The sequence below is a fragment of the Podarcis muralis genome, chromosome 13 (genome assembly GCF_964188315.1).
Source record: "Podarcis muralis chromosome 13, rPodMur119.hap1.1, whole genome shotgun sequence".
Lineage (NCBI taxonomy): Eukaryota > Metazoa > Chordata > Lepidosauria > Squamata > Lacertidae > Podarcis > Podarcis muralis.
This window is the reverse complement of record NC_135667.1, coordinates 32,507,598-32,530,663: the sequence shown is the minus strand read 5'-3', so window position 1 is coordinate 32,530,663 and position 23,066 is coordinate 32,507,598. Positions and strand designations below refer to the sequence as shown.

Sequence of the window (23,066 nt, the reverse complement as noted above, 5' to 3'; positions counted from 1 at the left end):
TTTGCAGTTTATTTCTGCTAATCCTGGGGTGGGGGACAACAATGAACTACAGAGGACACTGAAACCTGTCCTCCCCCAGTTTCTAGTATTGAAACAGGCAGAGAGGACGCACACTTTTCAAGTCAATTCAGCCTTAGAAGATAGACTTCTTTTCAAATGATAACTGAGAGGTTCATGGCGCTAAATTCTTAAATTGCATAATGTACACTGTCCTGTTTTTACCATAGTTTCAAGGGGGTATTGACTAAAAATTCAGATCAAGGGAATAGTGTGAAGTGTTGCTTTGCCTGATAATACTCCCCCTTCTGTCAATTTTATAAACTGCTCTTTGAACACCATAGGCTTCCCCATTATGAGTGCTTACATAGAAAGGTGGCCTACTGCTGCTCACATCCCCTCATATTCTTTATAGTACAGTACTTGTAATCGTCACATGTAAAGAAGCAGATATTTGGGAGACTTCACATCTCCACACAGTTACTTTCTTGCACCCCCTAAATGAAGCATGGAGGAAATAGCTTCCCAAGGTGCACAGACTGAGGCTGAGGAAGGTGATGGAGGTGTGTGTGTGTTCACAAGAGGTGCCTTTGGAGAACATGCCAATGCAACAGATGTGCTTGTTTGCTTTTCCCTGTTCGGTAAAGATCCACATTTCTGGGTTGAGCCCCGACCTAGCCACACTTAGGTGGAATCTAAACACACATAAAAAAGTTTTGAAAATGCTTTTTTAAAAAAAATATTGAAAAACACATTGAATTTGCCGTAGCTCACCATCGCCATCTAGTGTCACATTTGTATAATGCACTTTACAACACACTTGAAACGTTTTATTTGCAGCTGTATTTAGTCCCATTGAAATCAACGGAGCTATGCTGATTATTTAAGTCACATTGTTTTACACTGATGCAATTTAAACAATCCCGTTAAATCCTGCTGATTGCAATGGGACTTCTCTAAATGTGACTTAACAGCCTTGTCTATGCGAGTAAACCAGACTGACTTAACTGGGGCTTACTCCCAGGTAAGTGGGGCTGATATGGGTTGCCATATTTCAAACATATCCGGACAGAAAAGTTGCTTTCTTTGGCAAAGTTGTTGACTTTTTTTTTGCCAAAGTTGTTGAGCTTTCCCCCCCTCCCCAAGTTGTTTCCCCCTTCAAAATGCCGGTTTTGCACTATTTTTATGGGAAAACGGCACTGCAGACAAGGGCGGCCACACATCCGGATTCTCCCGGACACCAAACCCCATTCCCCCGCGGACACTGCTGCCGAACGGGGTGTTCCTCTATGCCCGGGAAACTCCGGGCGCATGGCAACCTTAGATAAGTCCGGATCTAGCCCTGCCTGACTTCATTCGTTGTCCTCCCTGAGCTATGACGACGCCTGGTCTTCTGTCTCTGGGACTTTCATCATGTGCCCGCGTGCGAAATATCTTCCTTTGGACGACTGACGCCGAATACTGTATAAGAAAGAATACCAGAGCCTTTGGCGGAGCGAGACCGTGACGTCGTCGCTGGAACTTCCCCGCGTTCCACTTCCTCCGCCCTTCGCCGCTTCGTCCTCCTCCCTGCCTTCCTCCCGGCATGCAACGGGCGCGTCTCAAGATGGCTACCTCCGTGCCGGGGAGGATGGCGAGGCTCCCTATGCGCGTGGGATGGCAGGTACTGTATTTTCACGGGGGAGGCGAGTCGGTGGGAATGGACGGACGGGGGGGGGGGGAGCGTGTCTGCCTCAGTATCTCCTCGTGCATGCATGTGCCTCGCCTTGCCTAGCCGTACGAGTAGTTACGGCTTGCCAACATATAAGAAGCAAGAGATCTCTCCTCCCTAAACCCCCACAATGTAAAACGGAGAGGAAATAAAGAAGATAAATAAACTGCAAAAAAAGAAAAGAACGTTAGAGACTCCATCAAAAGGCACCCCCCTGTTTTGCTTTTGTTCTTTTACTTAGATGTGCGTTACTGCATATGTGTGCTGTATCCTGTGGGAAAGGCAAACTTGTTTATGTTTGAATGTGTGCATGTCTCCGAGGTTGTTGTTTTTTGGTTTTTTTTGGTGGGGGGTTTAATTTGCATCCTTCACAGACACCATTTCAGGAAACAAGGGGGAACTTGTGTGCTTGCTTCTGATTTTGCTTTTAGTCTCTGCAGACTGCTTCCTTTTTTCTTATTTATTTATTTATTTATACTTATTCAGCGATATGCAGACTAATACTTTTTGTGGGAAGTTGTGTAGGTTTGTACTTTCTTTTTTTAAATTGTTTTGGAAAGTGATGTGTTTTTGCAGGAGAGAGAAGATCTTGTGAACAATGTATGTTGTTGACATCCTTCTGTCTCAAGAAGCAATGGAAAAGTATGCCATCAGGGGTAAAATCAAACCATTGGAGAGTTACAGCATCTGCTGTGGCTGTAGAGAACGATGTGACAGAGACATGTTTTATTGCAGCTGGGGCAGATGAAGGCATCCAGTTTTGCTGCACTCCTCCCAGTGGTAATTTCTTCTCTGGCTATTGCTATGGATGCACCACCTGACCGCCTGTCTGCAGGCACCATGGTCATCTGGAAGGGATTCCCACACTGTGGGGTTAATGTTGCCAGCCTTCATGCTACATTTGCAGACATCTTTATAACAGTTGGTCTGCCAACAGGCCTGGGGCCAGCTCTCTGTAAAGCACATCCTTGGGGATCCATCTTCCATTCTATGTACATGATCAAGCCAGCAAAAACATTGCTGAGACAGAAGTATAAACATTCTGGGAATATGGAATGTGCAGTCCCAGAAGGCAGACTACCTGTTTTTTTTTTTTGTAAGAAGAGAAATACAATTGGAATGTACCTTGGAGATTATCTAGTTCAACCTTCTGCTTAATGAGGACATAGACAGCACCTTAGAACATAGAAAATTGCATTATACTGATTCAGACCATTGATCTGTATAGCCCAGTATTATCTATACAGTGGTACCTCGGGTTACATGCGCTTCAGGTTACAGACTCTGCTAACCCAGAAATATTACCTCGGGTTAAGAACTTTGCTTCAGGATGAGAACAGAAATCGTGCTCCGGCGGCGCAGCAGCAGCAGGAGGCCCCATTAGCTAAAGTGGTGCTTCAGGTTAAGAACAGTTTCAGGTTAAGAACAGACCTCCGTAACGAATTAAGTACTTAAGTACCACTGTACTTATTGGCGGTGGCTCTACAGGGTTTCAGACAGGGGATGTTCCCAACCTTTCCTGGAAATGCCAGAGATTGAACCAGGGACCTTGTGTTTGTAGAGCAGATGTTCTACCACTGAGCCCATTCCTGTCCAGCCTTGGCTTAAATGCTTCCAGTGAAAAGAAGCCCTGAGGCAGTCTGTTTCACTGTTCAACAACTCTTTACCATTAGGAGTCTTCTAATATCTAGCTAGGGACGCGGGTGGCGCTGTGGGTAAAACCTCAGCGCCTAGGACTTGCCGATCGTCAGGTCGGCGGTTCGAATCCCCGTGGCGGGGTGCGCTCCCGTTGCTCGGTCCCAGCGCCTGCCAACCTAGCAGTTCGAAAGCACCCCCGGGTACAAGTAGATAAATAGGGACCGCTTACTAGCGGGAAGGTAAACGGCGTTTCCGTGTGCGGCTCTGGCTCGCCAGATGCAGCTTGTCACGCTGGCCACGTGACCCGGAAGTGTCTGCGGACAGCGCTGGCCCCCGGCCTCTTAAGTGAGATGGGCGCACAACCCTAGAGTTGGACACGACTGGCCCGTACGGGCAGGGGTACCTTTACCTTTTTAATATCTAGCTAAAACCTGCTTCCATTCAACTTCAACCCATTATTCTAATCTGCCCACTTTCTACCTGATAATCCTTTGGCTGTTTGAGGACCACTATGTTGTCTTCCCTTTAATCTTTTCCAGGCTAAACATGCCCTGCCCTTTCAATCTTTCCCCATACAGCGTCGTTTCCAGACCCCTCGCTGTCCTGGTCACGTATCTCTTGGACATGCTGCTTGCTCCTTCTGTGCATTCATGTACGGTGGTACCTCGGGTTAAGTACTTAATTCGTTCCGGAGGTCCGTTCTTAAACCTGAAACTGTTCTTAACCTGAAGCACCACTTTAGCTAATGGGGCCTCCCGCTGCTGCCGCGCCGCCAGAGCCCGATTTCTGTTCTTATCCTGAAGCAACGTTCTTAACCTGAAGCACTATTTCTGGGTTAGCGGAGTCTGTAACCTGAAGCGTATGTAACCTGAAGCGTATGTAACCTGAAGTGTATGTAACCTGAAGCGTATGTAACCCAAGGTACCACCGTACAAGCTGATATGTGTTGAAGGCTTATCTAATAGGAGAGCATACCGGCCAAAGGGTACATATCTGGGATGAAATCAACTTGATTTGGAAAGCAGATAAACGGTGGGTTATCTGCAGTGCGGTTCAATGTTGTTGATTTAACTTGCTTGTTCTTCTTCCGTTCAACAGGGTGTGGAATGTTTACTGAATGCTGCCCGCTTGGCTCCATCCTCTCTTGTGGTCCCAGTGAGAACAAAGAGGCGGCATTTCATCCCCCCTTCTGTCAGTGCAAAGTACACAACTCCGGAAGAGCAGATGAAGCATGCCAGGGCTGCAGGGTTGGTGGTACCTCATGAGCGGTTGATACGACCCATGAATGTTTCCTGCACAGGTAGGTGGTTGTGATTATTTGTTATGGGGAAGGTGGTTAAAATAGCGCTCAACCTGTGTACGCGACTTTTTGAAATCTTCAGCCCAAAAGCAAAACAGATATCTCACTCATTCTTTTCACATGTTCCTTCAATGCTGTCTGAGTCTTCCTTAGTGTAGAGGAGCCATTCACAAAGTGGATATGTGGCTTTAAAAAGTGACCAAGGTGCTTTCATTGTAGCTTTAGGGTCCAGGGTGTGACTTTTCCTTGAGTGGGAGCTGGTAGGCTGCCTAGAGACATACTTTTGTCTAGCAGCATTATGTGTTTGTTTAATTTATTTAACGTTTTTTAAACAATCATTTTCTTTTTTTAAAAGCACCCCATAGCATGGGGGGCATACCTGTGCATGCATGGGCAACATTTGATGATTTCTATGTCAAGCTTTGTGCACGTGTGGTTGAACAACAATATTTCAGTAGATAAATTAGCAATAATGTGTACCTTAATCGGCTCTCCCAAGAGATAATCTTACATTTTGTCAGGGGGTTAGCTGGTGGTGTTTTTTGTTTTTTGTTTAAATAACCTCTTGCTATATTTGATTGTTTTCTGTTTGGTTACACAGCTGGGATCTTTGATCCTTATATTCCTCCAGAAGGAGATGCCCGCGTGTCGTCTTTGTCAAAGGAAGGGCTGAAGCAAAGGACAGAGCAGGTCAAGCAGACTGCAGTTTCACAGCTAGCGTATGTCCTCCGTTCTCATTCTCCCCCCCCCCCCCCCCTCTCTCTCTCTCTCTCTCTCTCTGGCAGTCAGTCAGTCTAAGACCTCTGGCCACCATTCTATGACTCTGTATTCCTTTTTCTTGCAGTACCTGTGGTTTATGTCACAGATCTCCATAAAGCAACCCTTATTTATTTTTTTATAGGTATGTCTTAAATATACTCCAACCCTAAAGGCTCAAAACAATAACTTTATGTACATCCCCCCCTCCCAAAAAAGCACGTTGTATAGCCCTCATGAGACAGTAGTCCTTGAGAATTCAGCGGTAGTGATCTCATATTATGAATGTTAAGGCTTTTTAGAAAATGCTGGTGTGAAGGCTAGGTTCAAACACTTCCCTTTAGTGTCTGGGATGCCTGTAGGGAAGGGTTTTTATTTTTACAAGGGGCAGCAGTAACGTAGGAAGCTACCTTATCATTGAGTCAGAACTTTGGCTCATCTACCTAAGTGTTGCCCACTTATTGGCAGTGCCTCTCCAAAGTGTCAGGTGGACGTTTCCAGCCCTGCATAGAGATGCCAGGAACTGGACCTGATACCTTCTGCATGCAAAGCAGATGTTCTGCCAATGAGCTGCGGTCCCCTCCTACAGCGGTGCAGTCTTAGGAAGTATGATGTGCTGCATATTTTGGCTCTTAGGAATGCACAGACACCTCAATAACCTTCAGAATGTATGATTAAGGTATGTGAGCATACAAACATCCACTAAAGAACCTAAGTATTAGTGGAGTAGATGGAAAGTCTCATCTCCTCCAGTGCTGGCCACTCGGGCACCCTGAGTGATTTAACAAACAGGGTATGGTAGAGAGGGCTGTCCTTTGTAGTTTTTCCTTGGTTCCTGGAAATCTGCGATATATTGCCTCTTAACATGGAGGCTCAATTTGTGGTTGCAGTAGTTAGGTTTTTCCCCAATCTTCTCCTCCTTGAATTGATCTAACCCTTTAAAGAGTATTGTAAGATAGTGGCAACCACTACATCTTGTGACAAGAAATTCCGTGAAACACCTGGCTACTACAATCTAGTCAAAGTAACCTATTTTATTTGATAAATTCATATACCACCTCTTCAGAAATTTATCACAAGGTGGTGAATAGCAAATAAAGAGTTGAACAAATATGTATGAAACCAAATGGAATTATTATTATTATTATTATTATTACTACTACTACTACTATTAAATTTTAAATTTATATACTGCCCTTCATCAGTAGATCTCAGGGTGGTTCACAACATAAAAATACAATATACAGTATTTTTTGCACCCATAACACTCACTTTTTTCCTCCTAAAAAGTAAGGGGAAATGTCTGTGCGTGTTATGGAGGGAATGCCTACGGGTGGCATGAATACGGATTTTCCTCCTCTAAAAACTACGTGCGTGTTATGGTCGGGTGCGTGTTATAGAGCGAAAAATACGGTAAAACACAAAATACATGATAAAAACAAAAACACCCACACTAACAACCCCCCTCCTCCTCACAAATACAGTGGTACCTCGGGTTCAGTACTTAATTCCTTCCGGAGGTCCGTTCTTAACCTGAAATGGTTCTTAACCTGAAGCACCACTCTAGGTAATGGCCTCCTGCTGCTGCCACCCCGCCGGAGCATGATTTCTGTTCTCATCCTGAAGCAAAGTTCTTAACCCGAGGTACTATTTCTGGGTTAGCGGAGTCTGTAACCTGAAGTGTATGTAACCCGAGGTACCACTGTACATTTAAAAGGATCTGGCAACTTCTGTTTCAGTGTATCTGAAGAAGTGTGCATGCACACGAAAGCTCATACCAAGAACTAACTTAGTTGGTCTTTAAGGTGCTACTGGAAGGAATTTTTTTTGTTTTGACATTTAAAAGGGGTATAAGATGTTAATCAGCCCAAGGCCTGGTTGAAGAGGAGCGCTTTTGCCCTGTGCCTAAAGCTGTATAATGTAGGCACCAGTTGAACCTCCCTAGAGAGAGCATTCCATAAACGGGGAGCCACTGCAGAAAAGGCCTCTCCAGACCTCTCATGGGGGAGGCATCTGAAGAAGGGCCTCAGATCATGATCTCAGGATCAGGGTAGGTTCATTTTCCATTTGTTTATACAGAATTGGCTGTGAATCTATATCAGCTTCATGTGCAAGAGCCCCTCTGCATCTCTTCTCTGCGTTTTGACACAATTTGTAATGTGCCAATTTATAAAATTTGCAAAGGCGGTTCTCCCTTAGGGTAGTAGCATGCCTTTGATTTGCATTGCTCCAGTCGGACTCCTTTGAGTAGGCAGGGCTGTGGTGAACAAAACCCTTCTTTCCAGCAGCATCAGTCCACCATTCTAGAATGGAGCCACCATTCTAGAACATTGCTGAATATGCATAATTTAAGGGGGGGGATATAGACTATCATGGCAAGTCATGAGGGGGGCTTCTCTGAGCACCTCTCAACCTTCCACAGTTGCTTGAGGGCAAAGTGTGTTAGATGTGGAAGCTATCTTGGGATTTAATCTCACTTCTATGGTGTATGCATAGTTTCTGTAGACGTGAAAAGGTACAGTGCTAACCTTTATGAGGACTGTTTTCCTTAAACTATGGCTGCTTTCTCCCCATCAGACTTCTCTTGTCGTTTCCTTGGCAGGATCCGAAAGATCAAAGATTTTGATCCTGACTTCAGCACAAAAACATTTCCAGAAAAAGCCCAGAACATCTTTATTGAAGCTCACAATAACTTGACAAAGTAAGATGCTTTAGGATATATCTGTGGGTTCTTGGTTCTGCCTTCTACTCCTGACTTGCAACAATTTCACAATATCTCACAGCCTTTTTCGGATCCAGAGGACTGTTGATATAAAATAGGTTAAATATTGTTTATTGAATAATGTAGGTTGGTATAGGAGTTTTCTCCAAGCTTTTAACTGAGCAAAATTGAGAGTCCAATGAACCTCAGAAGCTTGCCACACACCAGATTTTTTAATACTAAAATTACCAGGCACTCATGCGTCTGCAATTCGTGGTGATTTTCTTATCTGCTTTCTGCTCACCCTTGCTGTAACCTGTTAAATCCCAATGGAGAAGCCCCACATTGACTAATGTAGTTCATGCAAACACAGTCTGGTTAAAGGAAAATAGTTGTCCCATCTTAACTAGTTGTGACCAAATAATGGGATACTGTGTATGCTTTGTTAATGATGCTTAAAGACGGGGCAAATCAGGAAGTTTAGTTTCTTGAGAGTGCCACTGTTTTGGGAGGTTCTCAAGAGTTTAGAATTTACCCCTGGTTATGCACAAATGTGCTTCAGGATTATTTTTGTTGCTGACAGTAGAACACCAAACATTTTTAGGAAGAACAGTATCTCGATTAAGTTGGTCTGCATAAGCATTTTGGTAATGCTTTTTATTTATTTATTTATCCATTACAGCTTTAACAAAGAGAAGCTTCACTCCTTAGTGACTGAACGCTGTTACCCGGTAAATATCTGAGAAGATCAACAAATGTCTGGCTAAAGGGTTAAAAGTCCCTAAAAATGTTAGGAAGAAATGTTGATATGTTAGTGCCTCTTTTATGATTTTATTGCATTTGTTTAAAATGCTTTTGAAGCATCTGTGCTCATAGATCTTGCACGTAAAAGAACAAAATAACACACCCTGTAAATAAAACAATAGCACTGCAGAAGGAACTCCAGCCCGTGGTCCTAATTTAGCCCAGGAGGCTGTTTCCTCCAAGCGACGTCCACCTGCCTTACAACCGACTTCATATAGGCACACGTGAAGACATGGCTGAAAAGGAGCAATCGGGAGCCTTACAATGTGCTCCCTGCTGATCCTTGGCAAGCAGGGTTTGCATTTGGCACCTGTTAAACTTGGTGTCCAATAAGCCCTACTTGGGAGCTCCCCATAGGAGCCGATCCCTTCCACTGGGCTGTACACCAGTTTCTTTCAGAAGCCCCGGAGTGTAGCTCATCGCCTGCTGAAAGTGGGGTTGACTTGGATCACGTAGTTTGAGAGGCTAGAAACCCTATGCTCGCCCTTGATGCTAAAAACGCAAAATGTTGAATTGCTAGGAAATGGTCCGAGGAAACAGATACAAGACTATCCGGTGGAGTTTTCTGGAGTCTCTGGAGCCTCCTAGGGTGGTTCAGGTGCGATGTCCCGATATGGTGAGCAAAACCAACCTGTATGGACAAGTGACGGTTCGAATGCACACTCGGCAGGTGCGTATACCCAATCTCTCTTGCCCTGGATGCAATGAAACATGTTCTGTCTGCCACTGCTTCCTGATGAAACCTTGCTTCTTCCAGAGTCTAGCTATCTATGACCGGTTTGGGAGGCTGATGCACGGCGGAGAGCAGGTACCAAAGGACGTCCTGGAATACGTTGTGTTTGAGAGGCATCTGGCCAATCCCTACAGTCCGTGGAGATTACACGGCAAGATTGTTCCAGCTTGGGCTCCTCCAAGGGACCCGATTCTTAAGGTACTGTGTTACTAGCAGGAAGCCCAGCATTTTGCTAATCCCTTCACGCTATTTATAAAGGCATCTCCAGGATATGGATGCAAACGTGATGGGAGCCATCCAGTGTTGTTGGCGTTCTTCACGTTACCTTATGTGCAAGATACTTTTGCTTTTTATCTCTGGCTGAATGAGCCAGTGACCTCCCCAAAACCTCCTGCTGAGCTTTATGGCTACACAGAGATTTGAAACAGGGCCTTTTTAATGCCTAAATACAAGACCATCAACGGCGCTCACCCCATTTGAGGCACCTTGCAGGCGCTGAAATCCACAAGTGTAAAATTAACCTCAATTTAGTTGTAGAGAGGTGCCCTCCCTTTTCTTAGCTAAGAGCGTGCAGAAGTACTGAGAATATACATTGGAGTGAGACACACGGTGTACAGAGGAAGTTGGTTGTGTGAGACTTGGTTTCACATCCTGTCTCTGGAAGCCTTTGGGTATATTTCAACCATGGCTTCCCCATTTAAATAATCGTGGTTAGGCGTGGGAAAAGAAGGCAAGTATAAGCAACTCTGCAATACCTACAGAAGCAAGCTCCCCATAGTCTCTCTGCCATGTTCTTAAAAGACCAGATTCCCCATCTCAATGTAGCATCACGCAAAGAAGGAAAACTCAGGGAAGATGTGTAGATGACTTGGTGAGCCTACACAAACAGAGGCTTGCACAGTCCTGAGCATCATTTTGGGACATGGCTGAGAGAGGTGCAAAACCTGCCTTTCATTCCATTTACCATGTGCAAGTTTAGGCCCTAGTCATTGGGTGGTTCTGAGCACGTGCCTCTTCTGCTGCTCAGTTCTAAGGGATAAAACAAAGTGCTGCATATAGGGGCACTTTGAAGTTTTGTTTTTCCTTACATGGTGGTGGTGGGGAAGGAAGGGGACCAGCTTCCTGCTCCTGCCACTGGGCGACCTGGGGATCACTGGCAGGGACCCTGTGGAGAGAAACAAAGTCCCTTCCCCATTGAAATCAGCTTCTGCGATGTGGAATCAATCAGTGTAGATCAGCACTCCCCATTTATTTCTCTCTCACGCACATACCTGGAGAGGAGGCAGATTTAAACATTGCTGCTTTTCTCACCCTCATCCTGAATGCAGCTTTGGGATTGGCAGGGGGAAGCATCTCTTATCTCCCTTTCAGTGTCTGAAAGCCACTTCTGGTGTAAAGAAAAGGAGCAGGACCAGACAAGGAAAACCAAGCTTGGCCTTAAGGCAACTTCCTCCATGATGTATAGAAGGAGGGAGAAGGGGGTTGGGGAAAAACCTGAACTCTCCCTGTCCCCAATCAAATTTGATGGACACTTAGCTAGTATAGTAATTATTGGAGAGCAGCTTCCTTTGAAAATTGATGGGCTCCTTTGTGTCCTTCCTCCCTTCTCTCTCCCCCGTCCCAACTTTACAGACTGTTATGATTCCAGGACCAACGCTGGATCCCTCGCAAGAATATGAGGAAATGGATATTCCCCAACAGCCACCAGCTCCACGGACTCAGTGGTACAAATAATACCGAAAAGAAGATCTGCAGGGAGCAGAATTCGATATTGCCAGGCAAGGAGTTCACTGTTGAATTGAGCCCTGCCAGCCTTTAGAGGCCTCTTCCGTTTCATGCCTCTGTTGCAGTCCTTTTCACATGCATTATGGGCAGACGTTTCTTCTTGAGAACTTGCAACAAGCTGCTCAAAGATACAGTTGGAGCATTCGGGAAACTGCTGTATATCTCTCCTGTTTTCCGCATCAGACCGGCTGCTGTGTGTCTTCATAAACTGGCCTGCAATGGCCTGTTACTTGTTGTTCAGTAAATTAATAGATTTGAAAGGAGTGTTTTCATTCTTAAAAATTAAAACAGCCCATTTACTGTTCCTCAAGGCTTTCTGGAACCAGCAGTTCTGTTCTAGAAGGCTGTGCTCCCTAATGCCAGATGGGTTGAAGCTGGCTGAAAGCCTTATGCACATGTTCAGAGGCATGCAGCTATTTCTTGGGTAGAGGAAGATAGAACTGATCTCTGGGCTTTCAGAATAAGCCTAGAGATAGCTGGTTTTAAACCGAGGGCCTCTCTATCCATTTACCCAACAGTGCAGTAGCTGCATGGAATCCAGCCCTGTTCCAAACAAAGAAACCCTGTTGTTTTGGGAACATTGCATTTTCCAAACACACAGTGCTGCATTCTTATAATGGCTTAAATAGAACTCCCCTGTTCTCGCTATCTCTGAATATTCTACCTACAAGAAACATAACAGGAAGGTTCTCCTGATTGTTGCTTGCTCAGTTTCAGCTGGCATGAACATCGGTCCTTACCAAAGTGGAGGTGTCAGCAAGGCTAACCTCTTTCCTGACACATGCACACGGCATCATTCTGGATCCTCTTCTTATATGTGGACTTGATATCAGACTTGTTTTCTTAAATTGGGGTTTATAAGCAAGGCTATACATGTAGTCAGTGCTAAAATAAGTTGTTGTTTTTAAATGTGCCTTAAAAGATACTACAGCTACAATTGGCTGGGGTAACGATAAGCACCTGATTCCTTCTGCACAGAGCATTGTGAAAACAAGGTCGGTGTTACAAAAAGAAAAGAAAAAAGATCCACCCCTGATATAAATCCAAAGAATCAGCCACACACATCCTATCAATATAGAGATAAGTCTTTTATTTATGTATTTACATTTATTACAGAATTAGATGACCTCGTTTGATATTCAGTGCTGAGACAGACAGGGGCGACCTCACACACTACATTAGCGGTACTTCCTAAAAGTGCAACGAGACACAGCTCACGGGGGGGAGGGGGACCCATAAAGTAAATATCGGATCCCTGCTTTATTGTAAAGCAGAAAATGTGTGTGTGTGTGTGCTGCTTGCAGTTTCTTTGCATGGGGAGGAGAGGGGAATAAAGAGAAGTGATCCTTTCCCCCTGAATTCTTCTCCTGATTCTCAGTAAGTGAAGCCAGGGGTGGAGAACCTTTTTTTCACTGGAGGGTCACAAACCCTTCATGGGCAGCTGAGGGTGGGGTGGGTGGGGAGGCGGTTGCATGCATGCAAGTGGTGTGAAAGTAGGTGAGGAAGTAGGTGAGGCTGGATGCAAAAGGAGGTAGAGTAAGGGATGTGACTCTTACCATTGTATAGTAGGCTGCATTCCAGCCACACACAAGTCAGGTTTCTGCACATTCACGCGTGTCTGTCTATCCTACATCCAAGCAAGCAAGAAGCATGGTCACAATTCAAGGTCACACTGCAGCCAGGCAAAAGCACTTGAGAGGGGCACGGAGCAGCATGGGTTAATGGTGTGGCCTGGGGACAGCCTGGAGGACATCTGGTCCCTGGGCCTGAGGTTCCCCATTCTTAATTTAAGCGGCGATGGCGAGGAGGAGATCTGAATGGAACGTTCACGTTAAATGGGTTTGTCTTTAGATGTGCGCAGGAATCCATCTCTCAACCCCTTGAGCCTCACTAGGTTGCCGATGGGTCAAGCCAGGCCAGTTGAACCTATTCACTTCCTGTACAGTGGTACCTCGGGTTAAGAACTTAATTCGTTCTCGAGTTCCATTCTTAACCTGAAACTGTGCTTAACCTGAAGCACCACTTTAGCTAATGGGGCCTCCCGCTGCTGCCGCACCACTGGAACATGATTTCTGTTCTCATCCTGAAGCAAAGTTCTTAACCCCAGGAACAACTTCCGGGTTAGCGGAGTCTGTAACCTGAAGCATCTGTAACCTGAAGCATCTGTAACCCAAGGTACCACTGTACTTTTGTACACTATAAGGGGGCTTTTCTACCAGAAATCCAGTCCTGGCGACATGTTTTCTTATGCACAATGGCAGCTAGGATGGAATCTCCTGTAGGCAATGTTTCCTGGGATGCTGAGTTTGAATAGGCTATCCCCATAGTGCCGCCATGTTGTGCTGAGATGCCTCCATTCCTGCTGCGCGCTTCCATGTACTGGGCCAGTAAACCGAGTTGGCTCTGGACCAGAAAGGAGGGACTTAGGCCCAGTGAAGCTTTGTAGAGTGGGGATAAGAGCAGCCTTGCCTTGCAGGGCAAAGGAACTGGGAATAGAGAGGGACCTCCAAAGAAAATCACACTGCAAGCTCTCCAGGTTGGCCGTTCCAGAAAGGATGACCCCAGGGCATGGCAGCAGTGTGGCATGAGAAATCAACAAAAGGCTCCTTTGAGCCCAAGGTGTCCGTCCTCAGAGGAGGCTGCCTACCCGTTGTGTTTCTATGATTCACTACTCTGGCCATGCCTCTTTCCCACTTGGTCTCCTTGGTGTAATTCTGCTGCCTCTCTGGTGTGGTTAAGTGATCCTGTCGCTCACAGTTGCAGAGACACAGCAGAGTTACCCACTTTTGGAGGGACGCTGCATCTCGGTGTCAGTCACTGTTTTGGGTTTGCTTGCCTCTAACTAAGGCAGTCAGACCAGAGACTCAATAAGGAATACGGAAGCTATTCTTTGAGGCTGTGCAATTATTATTTTATTCTAGAAGTGTGTCTCCAACAAAACTGGCCAGTGACTGGCAGTGTCTCTGTCAGGCAGGGCTCCTTCCCTGTCCAACCTAGAGATACTTTGTCCATCAATCGAGGGCTTAATTACCAAGCTACAACCACCATATGGAGGCTGCTTTATGCGGTATGTGTTGCCAGTGTTGCCACACCGAGATATTTTTTCTCTCCTGCAGTGACTCTTGGATTGGGTCATTTCTGTCCATGCCACCATGCATGCCCCAAAAGACAAGGTGAAAGCCTACTGACTGCCATAGTGCTGATTAGCTTGTCCTAGTACTGAACCTAAAGCTACTTCCTGAGTTTCATTTGGGGGGGGGGGGAATAAGCAGGTCAAAGTCTGGCACACAATTTAAGAAGAAAGGGCAAAAGACTAAGGGTCAGCAGAGGCAGGAAGGAAGGGTTAGCCCCCTCCGTTCGGTAGCCAAGTAACAATGAACAAACTTTGTAGAAGTTACAGCTTAGCTGCCACTCCTCTGCAATAGGCAGTGGCAGGGAAGTCTTGTGTGTGCTTCACTGTGCACACTCGGTTCATGCTGGCAAACAGAAAGACTTGCCTGGCCCAGAGCAGGAAAAGGCAGCATGTTTCCAGGCTTCCAGTAGATAGGCACCTGGTTGGCCACTGTGAGAATAGGATGCTGAGCTGGTAGATGGGCTTTTTGTCCAATCCAGCAGGGCTGGAAAGTCCCAGGCTTAATCCCTGGGAAAATTCCCACAAACATTAAGGCTTCCTTTGTGTCAGCCAATTATTAAAACTGCTCTTGACACATCCTCCCAAAAGATATGTGAAAACATCTGGGCGTGGGGGATGACTTGCGGAGCGACTGATAACCAAAAGTTAACATTCAGATACCTTTGGAGGCATTAAAAAACAAACCGTTAACCTTATGTGGGTCTGGGAGCAGGTCCAACTTGAGAAGCTTTGCTGCCTGAGCTGGAGCAGCAAATGTTGGACCCCACCCCAAATCAAGGTGCATAGTATAGTACCCAAGATCAGCCAAGTTATTTTGGCACCTGAGACAGAAAATACCATGAACGCCTCTTCTCTCTCTGCGGCAAATGCAATAATAGCAAAGAATAAACTTTTTTGTTGCGCTTTCATGATGCCCAACGAGAGGCAACTGCCTTATTTTATCCAATGATAGGGCTGGCCCCAATTCTGATAAATCAGCAGTTGGGAACCAATGGCCCTCCAGGTGTCGCTGGGCTACAACTCCCATCAGCCCCAACCAGCATGGCTAATGATCAGGGATGATGGGAGTTGTAGTCCAACAGCAACCTGAAGGGCCAAAGGTTCTCCACTGCTGCGATAAATAGAGAAGAGCAGGTATGAGGTTTGGAATTAAACGGGAAGATTATCCTGAGCAGAATCATCCCCTTTCCCTTGCAAAGGGAATACAGAAGGTGCGCTCATTACTTGAAACAATAAGTAACACTTCGGGATTCATTACCCAGTCGTTCATCAGCCACAATGAACTACATTTGTTCTTGTTCCCAACCCGTTAAGCCACCTAGTTCAGATCAAAGTTGTAAAAGAAAACCCAGGAAAGAAACCTATGTAATTTATGCAAGTCTCTCTGTCGAATAGTTCCCAGTTCCCTTGTGATTTGATGTTCAAGCTTGCTCAAAGCCCCTCTTATTAATTTACTTGTTTAATGTGAGCATGTTATCAAGGTGGTGTTGTTTGCAGACATCAGGAGTGGGTGGTCTGGAAACACCTGGGGGGACGTCAAGGCAAGGCTGGGTTCTACATGCTACACACACAGAACGGAACGTGCAGACTTTAGCAGCTAGCTTGGGTTTTCTGCAAATGAAGGCAGGAAGGTACAACTTTTCTCTAACAAACAGCAGTCCACCAGCCTGGTAATGCCCAAGCATAGTGCATTTCCCTTATCAAATGTGGTCAGCAGCATCACCAGAGCTGGCAGAAGTCTTTTGTTTTCAAATCCGTGCAGCTGGCTTACTTGAGCCATTTTGCGGCTGCTGGGCAGTCCTTTCTCAAGAAGATTTTTCTCTCTAAGCGAGTCCTCGGCTGCGTCGGGTTCAGTCACAGTCCCAGGGACAGATGTCTGATTTGGCTTTGCTGGGGGGACCCTCCGCCTCGCCCGCCCCAGACTCCTTCCCTTTGCTTTTCATTGAAGTGGCGGTGGCAGCAGCAGGGCTGGGCTCATCCCAGGGACACACCTCAGAGAAGCTTTTGCTGATTTCAGCAGTCTCTCCCCCAGTCAATACAGAGTCCCCCTCTGCTTCCCAAGGGCAGACGTCAGCCACAGGGCGGTCACTTTGGCGTCTCGCTGGTGTATCCACAAGTAGGCTGCTGCCTTTGCTTAGACCTTGGGGCGGAAGACTACGACACAAAGGCTTGTGTCCAGCCAGACCAGCCTCTTTGCTCTGGGACCTCTTCACGCTAGCTGTTGCCTTCTCTGTCCCACCGGTGTGTGTCGGGTGTCTTTCATTCTTAGTAGGCAACAGCGTTCCTGCTTCCCACGGACAAACGTCTTCTTTAGCGGATGCTTCCGGCTGATCTGTTTCCCAAGGGCAGACCTCTGTCTTCCTGCTTTCGGTGCTGCCGGGCTTCTTGGAGGCGGCAGTGGCAGGAGCACTTGCAATCGAGACTTCTGCAGCATCCGTGCTCTCCCATGGACAGATGTTTTCTCGAATGCTTGTCCCTTTCTGCAGAGGTTTTGGTGGTTTTTCGGGGCCTTTTGAACCTGCTGTTATACCCTCCTTTGAAACGGCACCCACATCCTTACTCAGTGTCCCTTTCTCGAACAGCGCCCCAGCCAGGTCCCATGGGCACACTTCAACCTGGGCAGGAGATCCAAATTCCTGGGTCTCCCATGGGCAAACCTCAGCTTTTAGACTTTCAACACTCTCTGATTTCATGGAGCCAACCTTGGACAGATCTAGGCTTTTACTCCCTTTTACTGAGAATTCGTCGCCAGTTTTCTGGGGGTGAGAAAACCCTTGATGGCTTTGAGTCTTCTCTATCTTCTTAGAGGCAATTTCTCCCCCAGCTGTCTTCAAACCTGGAGCGGTCAGCGCTTTGGCCGTTGATGCTCCCTTTGCATCTTGCATTGGTGCCCCTCTGGCGACTGGCGCTGGCGGCGTTTTCACGGGGAACATATCAGTCTTGCCACTAGACTCCTCATCCTCAACTTCCCAAGGACACACCTCTGCCCTCAAGCTTTCGGCGCTGCTTGATTTCTTTGAGCTAGCTCGGGACAGGTCTGGACTTCTGCTGCTGGACAGTTCCACGCTCTCCCAAGGGCAGATGGATTCTTGAGGGCTGGTTACTTCTGTCCTGACCTGCAACAGATCTAGACTTCGGGTGCTTTTGGCAGGTGGTTTCTCAAAGTCCATACTCTCCCGGGTGCCACCATACTCCTGGTGGCTTTTTGACTTCTCTATCTTCTTAAATGTTTCTCCTCCCGCTTTCTTTGAGTCTGGACTTCTTTGTGCCTTGCCTTTCTTCCCCTGGGAAGTCTCAAGTGGCCTCCCCATTCCCTTCCCTTTTTCAAATGGGGCTGTGGCTACAGACCATGGGCAGATGTCCATCGTGCTGCTTGTTTCCTCTTCCTCCATCTCCCATGGACAAACCTCGGCCCGTAGACTTTCAGCGCTGTCTGATTTCCTTGATCCAGCTTTGGATAGGGCTGGGCTTTGGCCTCCGGACCTTCCTGAAGGTTCATCAAGCTCCATGCTCTCCCATGGACAGATGTCCTCTCGCGAGCTACTTAGCTCCTCCATTGGCTTCCATAAAACCCGTGGGGAGGGGCTCCTGCTGCCGTCTTTCCCTTTGGCGACCCCACCCTCCTCCTCCTTCCCCACCGCACTTCCTTCAGCTACTTCCCAAGGGCAGACCTCTGCCTTTAAGCTCTCAACACTGTCTGATTTCTTGGTAGGGATTTTGGACCCTTCAGGTTGAGCAGAGAGTTCACTGGGTTCTTCTGCGCTGTCCCAGGGGCAGGCAGACTCTCGAGCGCTTCTCACCTTCTCTGTTGTTTTAGAAGCACCTACTTGGTTCAGTGGGGCAGCCCTCTGGCTCTCACGAGCCCCAGCACCCTCTGGCGATGGCCTCTTGCCTACTGGACTTGAAGGCATCTCCCATGGGCACACATCTGCCTTAGGGCTGGGTTCTTCTTCCTGACTTTCCCAGGGACACACCTCCACCTTAAGGCTTTCAACGCTAATGGATTTTTTAGAGCCGGCTTTAGATGGGCCCGGACTCTTAGCACTGGGCCTGGTTGACGGGTCATCGGTGTCCACGGTCTCCCAAGGGCAGATAGATTCTCGTGGACTGCTTGCCTTCTCCAGAGGTTTAGACGTGGCGTCTCCAACCACCTTTGCTGCCCCATTGGCATCTTGCTTTGAGGACCTTCTTTCTGACTGAGCTGGAGGCACTTCCCAGGGGCAGATTTCTGCTTTAGCACCAACGTCGGCGCTTACAGTTTCCCACGGACAAATTTCTGCCTTTTGGCTTTCCACAGGGTCCAATTTCAAGCTGCCTTTGGACAGATCCGGACTCTTGAGCTTAGGTTGGATAAGTGAATCTTCCCTACCTGTGCTCTCCCATGGGCAGACTGGCTCTCTAGTCCCGCTGCTTCCCTTCTCTGGTGCTGTATCCCTAGGTCCTGTTTTCTCCTCTTTGGAGACTGTGCTTGCTGTTCTAATACCTGCTTCTGCCTCTTGTGCTTCCCAGGGAGCAACCTCTGCCTTTTTGCTCTGGAAGCTGTCAGGCTTCTTTGAGCTGACGTTACTTGGGTCTAAAGCTTTTGCACAGGGCTTTAGCAAAGTACCCTCCAATTCCACGTCCTCCCAGGGACAGACAGAGCTGCGCTGTACGGTGTCCTCTGGTGTTTTAAGGGGATGTGGTGCTTGCAATATAATGCCCTTGGAAGGTTCTCCTTCAGGCCAGTTCGGTCCTTTTTCTAATGAAGGTGCAGCTGCTTCCCAGGGACACACTGCGGCGGCCTCCGTTTCCCAAGGGCAGACCTCCAGTTTTTTACCTTCCCCACTGCTTGATGCCTTCAAAGCTGCTTTGGGCGGTTCTTGTGTTTGGGTGGCAGGTTTTGTAGAAGAGCCTTCAGCACCTGCATCCTCCCAAGGGCAAACAGTGCCTTGATAGCTGCTGTCTCTCTCCAGTTTCCTGTTTTTGGACAACGGACTTTTGATCTTTTTGCCTTCAGTCCCTTTGGAGCCTTCCCCTGAAACTCCACACACTTTCTCCGATGCTGCATCGCTCATCTCCCAAGGGCATATTGCCGCTTTGACGTCTGCTCCGCTGTCAGATTTCCTTAGAGTTGCTCCATGTTGAGCATCTTTCCCCCTTGGCAATTCCATGGACTCCCAGGGGCAAACAGAGTCTTCTTGGCGGCTGGCTTCTTTCCCTCCTGATGGTCTTAGCAGGGTGGTGCTCTTTGTCTCTTTGGAGGATCCTTCATTCTCCTCCTGAGATGTCTTTATCTTTGATGGAAGTTCTTCCATTTCCCAAGGGCAGATCTGTGTTTTAACACTGATGTCGACCTCTTCAGATTCCCAAGGACTAACCTGTGCCCTCCTGCTCTCAACGCTCCCAGGTTTCTTTCGGTCTCCCTTGGACAGGTCCGGGCTCTTCTCAATCTCTGTTCCCAGAGAGGGCTCCTTGATATCTCTGGAATCAGCCTTCTCTTGGGATTCACTTGGAAGAGCCTCTCTCAAAGATGTTCCTTTCTTGGGCCCAACAGAAGGCTTCCCTCTGCCCTCTGTTACTGCCTTGTCCTCTGTCAAGGCACTGCTGGTTCCCCAGGACGGTTGGTCAGTTTTTGTGCTGGCTGGGATCTCAGCCACTTCCCAAGGACACGCCTCTGCCTTTTTGCTGTCTGCCTTGGAAACCACTAGAGAGGGAGTGGTAGCAGTTTTGCCCTCTCGCTTTTGATCCTCCTCCACACTCTCCCAGGGGCACACAGATTCCCGTTGGCTCTTGCTTCTTTCCAGCCTGCTAGGGTGCATCTCTCCAGCACCTTGGGAACCTATTGCTTCTGTGCTGACCTCCCAAGGACAGACCTCCAGCACTTTGCTTGGACTATTCTTAGTGCTCGGAAGGGCCTCTTCCTCCTCCTCTTTCTCATCCCAAGGACAAATGGTTGCTTGCTTGCTGACTACCTTTGCCCTGGTCTCTGCAACCACCTGTTTCCTTGGTGACCCTCCTCCGGCAGACACTGAGGCTGTCGCTGCCATCTTGGGCTTCTCACTCTTTCCGTTGGCATCCTTCTCATTTTTCTTCTGGCTTTCTTCGGCATCCTTCCTTGCCCTTATGCTTGTCTTTATCCTCGACCGGTTGAACGCTTTGATGGCCATGCCTAAGCCTTTCATGGAGCTTTTGGAAATGGATGCTTGGGGCTGTTTCTCAGGAGAACTCTTCTGGCTGTCTGACTCGCTTGTCTCAGAGTCCTTTTTGCTCGGGACAGGCACTTCCATGACTTCCCAAGGGCAGACTTCTGCAGCCATGGAGGCCAGCCTGTTTAGCGCCACCGGGGAAGAAAGTGGCACGGCTCCTTCGGCCTGCCTAGTCCTTTCTGTCTCAGCCTTTGCCAGAGGCTCCTCTGTTTCCCATGGACATATGTTTGCCAGCATGGGTCCATCTTTGAGATCACCTGGGCAGGGCTCAGAAGAAGGTTGCATTTGGTCCAGGCCATCCTGAGGAGCAGAGTCTTTCCTTTTGAGGCTGTGAGCCAAACTTTGCTGCCTGACAGGTGGTTCGGGGGGTATCTTCTTGCTGATCGGGTGCCTCTTCCCAAGCAAATCGGAGGTGTTGACGCTGATGCTCCTGATGGACGCGTATGTGACATGCTTCTGGGATCTGCTTTCCGAGGGCGTCGAGGGGGCCGTCGCAGCTTCTCTGCTGGAGCTGCCGTCTTCCAGGAGGGAGCTCACAGTTCCCTCTGAGGTATCGTCCCTCTGGAGCTGCTTCACTGCCACCTCCGAGGCCACGTCAGTAACCTCTGTGTGCCCGGAGACGTCACTTTCCATTGCAGAGTCACTTTCCACAGCTGCTCTGCTCCCTTTGTCTTGGGCTAGCTTACTGCCGTCTTCCAAGTAGGCCCTGCTGGTGAGGAGCAAGGCTTTCTCTTTGGCGCTGGTGACGACGCTGAGGGATTTCTGCAGAGGGGAAGGCCTGGGATGCAGAGGCTTCTTATCCGCCGTCAGGTTGTGAGCGCTGGCTGACTTGTAGACCAGAGGGGCCGAGTCGTCGAGAGAGTCGCTGTTGGACCTCTCCGAGGCTTTCTTGGCTAGCTTTTTCCTCATCAGCGAGTCTAGCAAAGGAGCTTCTTTGCAACTGTCGTGCCTGGCTGGTAAGCTGTTCTCCTTGGCATCCTTCACGTGCTCGTAAGTGCTGTAGGACTTCTTCAGCGAGGAGGCTGCCTTGTGTCTGGAAGAGGAGTCCTCTTTCAGTTTCATGCTCGAGCTGCCGGAATCCAAGGGCCTGCGCTTGTAGGACCCGGAGCGGCTCCCTCCCCCCACAGACCCGTCTTTCTCCTCTTTGCTGTGCTGCCGGGACATCGACTCGGGGATCTCGGTGATGCGCCTCATGAGGGAACGGCCCAGGCCCCGCTTGGAGCTTCTCTTCTTCTGAAGATGAGGGTTGTTGGCCGTCATCTTCTTGGTCTTGTGAACCTCAAGTTGCGTGTAAAGCTTTTTCAGTTCATCCTACATGTTATGTGTAGCGGGGAGGGGGGTGGCGGTTGAGGTGAAGCGGGGGGACACAGACACAAAAGGGGGGGAAGAGGGAAGACAAAAAGAAAACCCTTATTCAGTCAAAAGCCTAATGGCAACAGTTGTGTCATCGTAGGGGCTCAACGAGAACACTGTGGGGTTTTATAAATGCAAGGCCTTCTGTTCCTTGAGCAGAATCTGTGAGCCCTCCGGGTTTTGCTGGATTACGACTCCCATCATCCCTGGCTGATGGGTATTGGGAGTCCAATGCCATATGGAGGGTCCCAGGCCCCCTATATTTACGATCACCGGAAGCAGTGCTTTTTTTCTAGAAAAATAGGTGCTGGGACTCACCATGAAGTCACTACATTAAGTGCCACACTTTTTAACAACAATAAAAGAGGTGCTGGTACTGCGTACTCTTGAGTACCCCCTTGAAACCAAAAGCACTGACCGGAAGTAGCTAGTATTAAGGGTCATGGGTCCCCACATTCCATGCTGGCGTTTCCGGGGGCCAGTTGTGGCATGGGAAAGGAGGCAAGGAAGCACTGTTGGCAGAAGCCTTTAGCTGGGTGGGGCAGACCACAGTGAGGTTTTCAGTTCTCCCATGTGGCCTTGACACGTACGGTTGACCCATAGCAAGGAATGGAAGGTAAGCATCTCAGGCTTGCTTGCCCCGTTCCCGGGCACTAAATGTTTGTATGAATGCACATCCATTCATATGTGAACATGAATGGAGTGGTAAGGGATGGATGGCACGGATGGGATGTTATCGGTGTGCAATTTATTTATTTATTTATTTATTTATTTATTTATACCGCTCCCATCTGGCTGGGTTTCCCCAGCCACTCTGGGCGGCTTCCAACAAAATATTAAAAATACATTAAGACATCAGTCATTAAAAACATACCTAAACAGGGCTGCCTTCAGATATCTTCTAAAAATTATTTCCTTGACATCTGATGGGAGGGCATTCCACAGGGCGGGTGCCACTACCGAGAAGCCC

General features: G+C 47.9%; 2 protein-coding genes across 2 annotated transcripts in view; one reads left to right on the top strand and one right to left on the bottom strand.

Moving 5' to 3' along the window:
- Window positions 1–1,531: 1,531 nt before the first annotated feature.
- Window positions 1,532–11,685, top strand: MRPL45 (mitochondrial ribosomal protein L45). Its single transcript, XM_028703211.2, has 8 exons — window positions 1,532–1,660; window positions 4,445–4,646; window positions 5,248–5,365; window positions 8,005–8,103; window positions 8,786–8,834; window positions 9,428–9,577; window positions 9,665–9,838; window positions 11,273–11,685. The coding sequence occupies exons 1-8, from the start codon at window positions 1,583–1,585 to the stop codon at window positions 11,372–11,374; spliced, it is 972 nt and encodes a 323-aa protein (XP_028559044.2). The 5' UTR covers window positions 1,532–1,582; the 3' UTR covers window positions 11,375–11,685.
- Window positions 11,686–15,086: 3,401 nt separating this feature from the next.
- Window positions 15,087–23,066, bottom strand: part of GPR179 (G protein-coupled receptor 179) — a 46,860-nt gene continuing 38,880 nt past the window's right edge. The window contains exon 11 of the mRNA XM_028702995.2: window positions 15,087–22,054. Within this exon, the coding sequence (XP_028558828.2) occupies window positions 16,409–22,054 (5,646 nt within the window). The 3' untranslated portion in view covers window positions 15,087–16,408. The remainder of the gene's footprint in view (window positions 22,055–23,066) is intronic.

Coding starts and splice junctions, on each gene's coding strand:
- MRPL45 (XM_028703211.2), top strand. CDS start 1,583: ATGCAACGGGCGCGTCTCAAGATGGCTACCTCCGTGCCGGGGAGGATG. Junction 8,835..9,427: donor TGACTGAACGCTGTTACCCG/GTAAATATCTGA, acceptor TTGAATTGCTAG/GAAATGGTCCGAGGAAACAG. Junction 9,839..11,272: donor CAAGGGACCCGATTCTTAAG/GTACTGTGTTAC, acceptor CCAACTTTACAG/ACTGTTATGATTCCAGGACC.